This window comes from Nannobrachium achirus (assembly GCF_963921795.1).
Source record: "Nannobrachium achirus genome assembly, chromosome: 3".
In the NCBI taxonomy this organism is placed as follows: Eukaryota; Metazoa; Chordata; class Actinopteri; order Myctophiformes; family Myctophidae; genus Nannobrachium; species Nannobrachium achirus.
Window position 1 is genome coordinate 54,561,356 of NC_137812.1, and position 11,542 is coordinate 54,572,897.

At 41.8% G+C, this 11,542-nt stretch overlaps 1 protein-coding gene across 1 annotated transcript in view; it reads right to left on the reverse strand.

Annotated features, from left to right (window-relative positions):
* smox (spermine oxidase) overlaps positions 1-11,152 on the reverse strand; it is an 84,019-nt gene extending 72,867 nt beyond the window's left edge. Inside the window, exons 1-2 of the mRNA XM_080721833.1 lie at positions 11,014-11,152; positions 2,342-2,576 (exon numbers count right to left, since the gene is read on the reverse strand). Of these exons, the coding sequence (XP_080577959.1) occupies positions 2,342-2,549 (208 nt within the window). The 5' untranslated portion in view covers positions 2,550-2,576; positions 11,014-11,152. The remainder of the gene's footprint in view (positions 1-2,341; positions 2,577-11,013) is intronic.
* Positions 11,153-11,542: the final 390 nt, after the last annotated feature.

Consider the following 11,542-nt stretch of genomic DNA (forward strand, 5'->3'; position numbering starts at 1 on the left):
ATTATGAGTGGACCCCAGAGAGTTGTCGTAGTGATACTTCCAAGCACTGGGGATTAAGTAGATCTGGTAGCAGTATGGCACTAGGTGTGCAGTGGCACATGCTTCTACAGCATCAAGCAGTCTCTCATCTTGGAGCACCACTAGCCAAGACAGTGATCAGGGGACATATGCCTTGGAAACTGGAGATGACTGCATGGGCCAGGTGGGGACTAAGCATGCAGCTATCTAACAAACTTTGGAGAGGCAAAGACCTTGACAGAACAAGACAGCATTGGTAGCAGAGAAGTACAACTGCTGCCTGAGACCAACAAGGCACCTTTCTAGTGCATGTCTTGCCACCTGCTTGCAACAGCCAAGGAACCTGAGGAAAGACTAGAACCAATGGAACATGGACGGATGCAAGGAACACTTCGACTCTCGAGGATATGGCTGCCTTGCTGAATACATCCTGTAAAAACACATCATACTAACTTGGATGCACACAATCCCAATATGGTGCACTTTGGAAATTGTTATTTAATTTTGTGTGTGCTTTTGTTGTGTGATTTTATTTGTCACTTTTATTCGTAAATAGTCTTATTTGCTCATTTAAACACCCATTTAAAACCCCCCTTTAAAGTTAAATGTGGATGTTTACTTGTTGTATTTCCCACTAGTATGTCTTTTGTTATAAACAAAACAAACTTACTATAAAATAGTAACAAACTTACAAAAAATACTATAAAAGTGCAAGTAATGAACAAAATCGTTTTTAGAAAATGGCATTGACATTGATATTTCAAAGACAAGATGATCCTTAATGGTCAAAACAATGTCAGAAATGAATTATACATGTCAGCATTAGTTGATTTAGACCTACTGCACCTGTTTTTACTCCTAACAATGGCCAAGTTATGGCCCACGGTCTTCGGAATAGCAAAATGACCTTGACCATGACCTTTTGAGGTCCAAATCGCCCAAAATGGTCAAAACAATATCAGAAATGAATTCCCCACACCACAATTAGTCCAAATAGAGGTATTACATGTGCATATACACCCAGAAACAGAAAAGTTGGATTTTCATCATAGCCGATGGCAGCCATATTTGATTTGGCCATTGCGCCATTCCTGGCACTATGGCGGACGAGCACCTCTGTGATTTTTCATGTCTAGGGACCCACTGACTCAGTTCAGGTGAGAAACTCCCCTAACACCAAATTGCGAACAGGACTTTAAGCCAGATACTGTATTAATTTCAAATTCGGCACGCGCGTTCCCCGCGTAGTGCAGTGCCCGGCCTCGACCCGATCCGACACAAGATTTTCTGGAACCAGCACGAAAGGTTCAGATTCTGATGTCTGACATCAGGGTTTTCCGGAACCGGCACTGTGTCTGCATGGATCTCCATTTATGGGCATAAAATGGATGCAGACAGACAGATACGGATATCTCCATATATGAGCATAAATGGACACAGGCAAACAGATGGTCAAAGATCTCCATATATGGGCATAAAATGGACGCAAAAGGACAGATACAGATATCTCCATATATGGGCATAAATGGGCTAACAGATGGTCAAAACGGGTCCTATGACAACAGGTATAATGGGGTTTGCATTAAAGGGGGAACCAGCACTGTGTTTGCAACACAGTCTGAGGCACAGACAGATACAGAGATCTCCATAATGGGCATAAAGGGACACAGACAAACAGATACAGAGATCTCCATATATGGGCATGAAATGGATGCAGACAGACAGATACAGATATCTCCATATATGAGCATAAATGGACACAGGCAAACAGATGGTCAATACAGGTCCTACAGAGATCTCCATATATGGGCATAAAATGGACGCAGACAGACAGATAACTCCATATATGGGCATAAATGGACACAGGCAAACAGATTGGCAAAACGGGTCCTACAGAGATCTCCATATATGGACATAAAATGGACGTAGACAGACAGATATCCCCATATATGGGCATAAATGGACACACGCAAACAGATGATCAAAACAGATCCTATGACAACAGGTATAATGGGGTTTGCATTAAAGGGCGGGGCATTCATCCCCTATTTACATTGTTCCCGAGTTGGCCAGGGCGCCGACTAGACGCTCGGCTGCCCGAAGGGCGGCCGAGCTTCTAGTTTTTAAAATGATAAACGGTTTTGGACATACAAGATTTTCACCCGACAAAGACGATATCTGAACTGTCGCTGGAGTAGCCGGAACGCCACTGTTGCATGTTGTGGCCCTCGGCTTGGTACCCTAGACATAATTCGGCCATTGAGGAAAACTAATTGGAGAACCCTGGCGTACGCTAATAAAAAAGAATAGCACATCTTCTCACCTTGGTGAATGCTCTGAACTCTCCCCCCGATGCGCTCTGACGCCTCTAGGACTGTGACATCAGAGAAGCCGTGTTGCAGGAGGACCTTGGTTGCAGCCAGACCGGCCAGGCCAGCGCCAATCACCACTATTCGAGGCTGCCGACGAGTGCGTAAGCCGCTACTAAGAGGATCATCAGTACCGTCTGATGAAATTTCACAACTTTGCATGCCGTCCAAGCTCGTCTCCTAGGGGTGCTGGGGGACAGATGAGGGGGGGAAAAGAAAATCATGGGTAAATGTTTGGGACACAGAACATGGAAAGGGGGAGACAGCGTTGGAATGGGAGGGGGGGTCCGACCTCTACGCAGGAGAACAGGGTAAGAGATGGGGGCCGAAAATATTGGTGATATACAGCAGGGGTTTTCAAAGTGGGTGACGGGGCACCCTCACCCTGGGGTGCCGTGACGGCAGTCCAGGGGTGCCTTGAGATCATTTGACACTTGAAAAAATAAATTTTAATTTTAATTACAAAGTTATTTTCAGTCAGTTCTAACCAAAATGGCTATTATCTCAACGTTTCCCCCGCAACATAATCACTAAAATATCGTCACTGTCGGGCAGAAACCTTGTATCTCCAAGTTTCAAATATGTACGTCTTTTGGTAAAGCAAAGCCCTGCTTCATCATACAAGACTGTCGCACAAAACTAGTGAAAATAGCCGATCTGCTGTTTTCACTAGTTTAGTATATTTTATAGATGATAAATACAAAACGAACGGTTTTGGACATACAAGGTTTACAACGACGATATGCTATAAATATAAGGTGCTGGGAGTGAAAATTATAATGTAGGGATGCCTCATATTAAAAAAGTATTTATGGGGTGCCCTGAGACAAAAACGTTTGGGAACCCCTGATAACAGTATACCATTCCTTCAAAGCCTATTCAATCCCTATTTATTGCATCAACCCATTTCACGTAATTCTAAATCTGAATATATTTACTGTATATCCAAATGTTCCACTGAAAGACATAGTTTGTAGTCTGCAATAGGGATGGGATGTTTAAATGGTTAACCGTTTAACAGTGGGACACAGCTGCCGTGTTGGCCTTATGGACAATGCAAAGTTAAATTGTATAAATATGACATCAAGATCACACTATGTTTAACCGCGTTTAACCAGTCAACACTCCACATGTACACACTTAGAAGAAAATGCCCGAATTCCCATCCCTACTCTGCGAGCCACTTCTCCGAAAAATCTAAATATTATTATGCATCTATCAACATTGTTGGTGGTCAGGATGTTTGTCTCTGCATACATAAGTTTCATTAAATGGCCTCATTAAATCCCACTAGTGTCTTCATTTCGCTGTCTCTATGTTTCTAAGCTTTTTAAACATCTACAACACAACAGAAAGCAGAGAGCACTGCCCACTCGCTCACACAGTTACTATTTGTGATGTAGTGGTCTTGACAAACACATCATTTATTAGCTATAAAATAATTACACAATCACCCTGAGCCAGGCAACCAGGCTTATGGACAATGGACCTGTCTGCCAGTCACTGTCACACACACACACACACACACACACACACACACACACACACACACGCGCGCGCGCGCGCTTACACGCACGCACGCGTGCACACACACACGCGTTGTTACCTCAGCAACACTAAGACACATGGAGGCCCACATGGTACAGTAGAGAGAAAACACGCTGGAGTCCAACTGCTTGAAAAGAATCTATTCCAAACATCAACTCACAGCTGTGGCTGAGTGTATGTTCTGGTCATCCACATGGTAGTTCTGAAGGAACTCAAGGCGGAGACTGAATTTGGGACTGTCTGCTTTCCAAACGTTCCACCAGGGGATTTTTGCATTCGACCATGTCTGTGTGGCTGTCTGTGTGTGTTCCTCCTCTGGGCTGAAATGTCGTTTACTGAGCACCTTTCTACAGTAGTTTAACAAGATTTAGCATGTACAGTATGTCACCTTACATTGGTGTGTGTACTGTATTTTGATACAACAATAAAACAATCAGGGAGATATGTACTGTACTGTATGCCATGTAGTGCATAAACAAAACAAGTAAACAACCATCCAGTGAATATCTCTCTACTGATAAGTAATTACAGTGAAGCCTGGGACAAGATACATTCAGATGTATTCTATGCAAAGCAACGAGAAAAAAAAAAAAAATATCTCACATTTTTGTCATGCTGTCTCAATCTGGGATTTGTGAAACTGCGTGAAAGGAGTCCTCCACAACAGCGCTGTGTTTCCTAAACAATTAGCACAATATGTAGAATTATGACGTTTAGGTATTATTATCATTACTTAGGCTATAAACCTATGTTCTTTCTGTTCTACGTACAGCCAACATGTTGGGTACTTTATCCTTTGCGTTTATGAAATATCCAAGACCATTAGGGTTTTATTGACGATGCTTTTGAACATCAATTTACAATTTTAACAATAGAACAGGCATTTAATTGCTAGTTTGAGCCATTCCAATACTCTTTACTCTTATAGAAATGACTGAAACCAGTCGTAAGTGAGAACTTAATCCATGAGATTATGGGTAGAAATGCCTCTTTAAGGAACATCAATGACAGCTTCACAGATTGTTCCCTTCAGCATTGTCACTTTTGACCCCTCAGCTGCTTGCATCACATGACCATAGAGTGGAGACAAGAAGAGCCAAAGACACTTTAAATGTAGCTGAGGAAAAAGGACCAACCCTCAGTCTGTATTCCATACAGTATCATTTTTATTTTCTCTTCATAAAGAAAGTAATAATTCTACACCCCCTCATCTTCTTGTCTCCTTTTTATTCTCTCCGCTATTCATTTGAACAATCTGTCCAGCAATAAAAACAGGAACATAATAATCATGACACAATGAACAGGGTTTGACCCTTGGACACCATCAGCTGCTTGTAATGTGACCTACTGTATACGTACATCTGAAAATTATGTACGACACAGATTAGTTTTAGCAGTGCAACAGATCACGTTTCTGAAGCAGTACATAGGCCTACAGCAGGAATAAAGCACACACAAATAAGTGAATGATGGACGGAGGGAGACAGAGACAGACAGACAGACACAGAGACCAACAAAAATGCAAACAAACAAATATACAAACCGCAGAAACATCCAGAGATACATTGACACAGAAAGTGTCCGATCACCTCAGACAGACACAGAGACAGAGACAGCCCGTGCATCTCTCCCTGGCTGTGGCCGCTATTATCTCCTTCTGGTTAATACACTCACCACATGTCACCACACTGGAAAATCCTGGGCGTTAATATAACGCTGAGAGCCCATTTTTGACACTCTCAGGGTTAAATCAACAGTCAGGATTGCACAGTGCACTCACCCACCACAGATTATTGGTGGGCTGGGCTGGCCTTCTAGCGTGTGTTTGTGTGCACACGTGCCTGTGTGAAGGGAGGGCGTTAGAGGTGGGGGTGACCAAGGCTGACCTAGAAACGGCTGCCCTACAGTACATCCTCCAAGCGTCAAGACAGGGCTGAGCCGGAGTGAAATGGACTGATTGTTATTCAGGCCTACACAGCACAATACTCAGTGTTAATTTATCCATTTGTAATGGTCTAATATACTGTACATTTGTACACTGTGTTAAATGTACACTGAGGATTTTTACTGTGTATTTTTACAACGTGTAGCCTTCTGTCATTTAAACACGTTAACCAATGCCATGGAATCCATATTTGGGGCATTTCTCTAACAAGAAGAAAACCTAAGAAAATCTAAAATCGCCACTTTAATTATCACCCTTGTTTCCTCAAAACATCCTCTTTCCACTCAGGTCCCCCATTATTCCTCTCCACAAGAGTGTTTTATCCGATTCAAATAATCTCTGATCATGTATCATACAACAGTAAATGCCTGAAAATGCATGTGACATGTGAGAGCCATCTGACAACAACGGCCATGAAACAGAACTTGTAGTCTGGTCACACAAAGCTTGTACAATCAATGTAGTCTGTGGAGATAGCTAGACGATCAGAGATCTAAGTCTAGGTACCATCTAAATTCAATATATTGGCTAGAACAGGGGGCGAGTGTGGCCAGTGGCCACTGACAAATGTGTGCCTACTGCAGTACTGCTTTGAAAACCCATTCTGATAGTGTCCCAATTCTTTTCAGTGGTCTGCAATCCAGTTTTTTTTTTCCCCTCTCCAAATGATTTCCACTCAGTTTTAGCTTCTACATTGAATCAGTACAGATCGGTAGGCGGAGAGCTGCAATCGTCTGGCTAGATGAGATTAGGGCAGGGGTGTCATGTCAAACTCATTTAATCTCACTAACAGGAATGTACTGCTCTAGGATACTATAGAGATTTTATTTGTGTTTCACACACGCACGCACGCACACACACACACACACACACACACACACACACACACACACACACACACACACACACACACACACACGCACACACACGCATTGTGAGCTTGTAGATCTGCTATTTTCAAAAGATTGTTATACATCTGAAAGCCTGAAATGGGACACTCTGCCTAATGAGTACTTTTACTTTTGGTACTTTAAGTACCTTTTGATACCAATACTTTTGTACTTTTACTCAAGTACATTTTGAATTCCAGACTTTTACTTGTAACAGACTATTTCTACATTGCCGTATTGGTACTTTTACTTAAGTAAACAAGAATTGACACAGTCAATATATAAGCTGGTCAGATGAAAAAAAATGTTTTTTGAAAAAAAAAAGTTTTGGAAAAAAATGTTTTTTGGAAAAAAAAAGTTTTGAAAAAACTCGGGCGTGCTCAAACAACAGTAATAACTGCGTATTACCTTACTGTACTTTACTGTACTGTATACTGTACCTCACTGTACTGTACTGTACATATTCTGTGTTCTATATCTATGAAGTCTGTGTTCTAGATCTATGAATTTTGTCACTCCCCCCCCCCCCCCCCGTGTATGTGTGTGTGTGTGTGTGTGTGTGTGTGTGACTTTTACTTATAACTGAGTACATCTACAGTGCAGTATTGATACTTTTAAGATACTTTTAAAAAAACAAGTGTAAAACATTTGAGTACTTTTTCCAACAGCTACTTTCCCCCATAGCCTGGAGGACTCCTGCTAAGTTTACAGTTGCCATATAGCCTATTACTCTATAAATCTATCTGTGATGTCTGATTTTACTAAAACTAGCATGCTTATTAGGCAGTAGTGGGAAAAGTACTCGCATTCTTTACTTAAGTATCATACAAGTGGAAGACTTGTATTCAAAATTTACTTGAGTACAAGTATAAAAAGTATTTGTATTGAAATGTACCAAAAGCAGAAAGTACGCATTATGCAGAACTTAATGTAACCAAGGTGTTCAAATAAGTGTATTGATTGTAGGCATTTTCCAAAATCTTGTGGTATTTCACTGCTACATATCGTTCTAAATATATGCTTTCTTGTCATTTAGTACAATGAATGTGTTACCGTGTCTCTAGAAATGTGCTCATTATTTGTGAAGATACTAACTGTAATTCTCAAAGACTCGCATTGGTTCATTCAGCACATCGTTTTTGCTCTGTTTCATTTGATATTAAAATGCAACTCGAATTAATCTACTGTGTGGACACTGATCAGATGACAGGAAGAAGCAGCTCATCAATGAATGTACTTTGTGTTGCTTTTGTAAATTGTGTAGGGTACGATATTTTCATGACTTCACACCAAAGCCCATATCATGGTCATAGAGTTAAATCATTGACAACTTGCATACTCGTTCAGTTCATATGTTAATGCAGATGGTATGCAGATGGTGTGACACATCACCTACTACAGCCTACAACGATGCCCAGGGCAACACTGCATATTGTCTATAAATGGCTCACAGTTTAAATAACGTACGGTTTATTTGGACAATCATCTGTAACAGATGAAGTATAATTAAATACGACGTGATTAACGTTTGTTTGACATCCTCATCACAATTACATTGGATGCATCGCGTTGATTAAAGTGAATGGCTGCTATAGTTTTGCTAGTTTTCATCACCTAATCACCTTCCTTTCATAACCTAATCTCTACGTTTAGAATTGAAAGAAGAAAAATAATGTTAATGTTAGTATGAAGCTAATTATAAAGCTTAAATGGATGATGATGTCAACAATGACTTGTGAAAATCAAAGAATGATAGCCGATCTACAAGCAATCATACAAACATTTTGTACTTTGATGCCAATACTTTTGTACTTTTACTCAAGTATAGACCTCTCTTTTCTTCTGTTTCATTTATCACAAGCAGGCTGGCCACAGGCACCGCCTCAGTGTGAAGGAATGGTGCTCCCTGCTGGACAAAATATGTCATTACAGCAGTACAGATCTGGAGGGCCTGGCCAATGGATCATGAGCTCGGTGACCATGTGACATGGACAGCCAATCGGCAAATAGGTCCCCTAGGTCCCCTGAATGTCTCAGGACAATGTAATCTGTTTAAAGAGCTGGTCCTGCTGACCAGCTAAAAATGTGAGTACCGCTTGACACACACACAATCCCCCCCTTTTTCCCTGTACTCATTGTTTTTCTTCCCTCAACCCATCTATTTTCCTCTCTAGCAGAATGGGTGGTCCCGGAGGCCCAGTATATGTGGATGGAGAGGCAGAGGTCTCACCCACACCGGGCATTTCCATCTGCTTTAAATCCAGACAACTGTCCTCACATTGCTCCCTGCACAGCTGCACGCCATCATTTCCCCCAACTGCTTTATCAGTCTCTGCCAGGGAGTGCTTGTACGGCAACTTAACAACACTTCCTATAACGCTTTAAACATGATAATAATAATAATAATAATACCCTGGCAGTGTGCTCTAGTCTGCCTGGTGTATATGAGGCCCTGTGCCAAGAGCCAGACATTCCACACCTCTTCAAACTCCGTCTCCGGAGTTCCCAAGCAGGGATGTTGGAAATAGAGATACTCCCTCCCCATCCTTACATACAGTACACACACACACACACACACACACACACACACACACACACACACACACACACACACACACACACACACACACACACACACACACAGAGACACAGACACAGACACAACAACAACAACACAGCAATATGTTGCTGGGGGAAAAAACAACAACTTTGACTCAAAGTTGAAGGTAACAGAAAGACACACGCACGCACGCACGCACGCACGCACGCACGCACACACACACACACACACACACACACACACACACACACACACACACACACACACACACACACACACACACACACACACACACACACACACACACACACACACACACACAAACAACAACAACAACAACAACAACAACAACAACACAGCAATATGTTGGGGGAAAAAACAACAACTTTGACTCAAAGTTGTAACAGAAAGACACGCATGCACACACACACACACACACACACACACACACACACACACACACACACACACACACACACACACACACACAAACACCTTTGACTCAAAGTTGAAGATGAGATGACACACACACAGTCACACATAGGCTACCTACACATTCAACAGGGCAGATGAGTGGGGGACTCGTATCTACTCTCCTCCTGAAAAATCAATTCCATGGACACATGATACAAACAAATAGTCACAGAGACAGTCACAGAGGCCATAACAAGACTGTAAATGAACACACATTGCCATAAAGAAGAGTTAATTCCGACCCAACGAGAAATGACAGGTGGTGTTTCGCCGTTGAAAGTTTGAAACATTTCCGAGTTTCAGAAGGCAGAGGGGAGCGGGGAGCAGCCTCCCCTTAACCCTCACCCTCACGTGAACTCAACTACCACCCCAAACAAACAGTGAGGCAAAACAACACAAGTTTGAGGACATAAGGTTCGGGAAAAATCACAACCCACATCGTTCCTTCGCGGTTTGTCTTGACTTGGGCGATTTAGATTTTTGGCCAAAGATTCAAGACACAGATTAAAATCAATGATGTGCCAAGTCGGCGAAAATATGTAAAACCATAAAAGACGATTGGATCATAAAAGTGAAGATAGAGATGATGACATTGTGCTTGTCTTATCTGTTATTTTGCTGACAGGAGTGAAACTGTACAGTAGAATAGCGGTGTAAGTACAGTCATCGCTGCCACGTAATTAAGAAGCTATGCCAAGTGGCAGCACTCGCTGAAACAAAGACACAAGTTAATCTGAGTTGATAATTATGATAAACGTGATAATAACGCAAATCGCAACAAAACACATATTTATAGAAAACCTTGAACATATAAAAAATATATAGACCTATATATTTTTCAAATAGAGCCGAAAATAATATAATTTATCTGTAACACATAAATCCTAAATCCGCACTAATATTAGCGTTTCATCAAAATTGACGTTAGGCTACAGTTATGTATTTATTAACGATACATTTTTATTTATCGTTTTATTATTGTATTAGCCGTCAAATAAATCGGCATGCTAAAGGATGGATCATCTGATCTGTGACAACAACTAAAGTCAGCGATTTACTCATTATTCAGGCTACACTCTAGCGTGGAACACAACACCACATTTCCCATTGACTATTGTTTTAATGACGGGTATCACTACACTAACACGTCAGCTGCTCTGTCATGAATCAAATCAAAGCCCCGGGCGGATCATCACCATCATCATTTACCTCACTCCGTGGGTCTTCAGTTTTAAAAGCCTCTAAACGCTCCGAGTGGCTTTGTGTGTGTTGTCCTGTCCTACAACCCGGCGTCTCCGCTCTGTATTTATGTGTGTTGAAACCAGAAGCAGCCAGTTTCTCCGTGGCCGCTGCCTTGCGATTAATAAATATGAGAGGGACGATGACGTGGTTTATCCGCGGAAGACCGGCCCCTCGCCGCGAGGAGCGCCTGTACTGCCCTGTGCCGTGCCGTGCAGAGCAGAGAGTAGAGTAGAGCGACTCATCAGCTGCTGCTGTGTACAGTGACTGTTCATCTGAATTCTAAATCGTCTTCTAGAGATCACTGTTTCCCAAACAGTGGGACGGGACCCATGTATGGGTCACGGACCATTTTTTATGCGTCACTCGATCACGACTCAAGTAAAAATCCCATTTTATTTTCCTACATTATTTTCCTACAATTGCTACAAAGATGGGTAATTTCCCCCTCCCCATTTTATTCATTTATCTATTTAATACATTTTAAAACAAACTAACA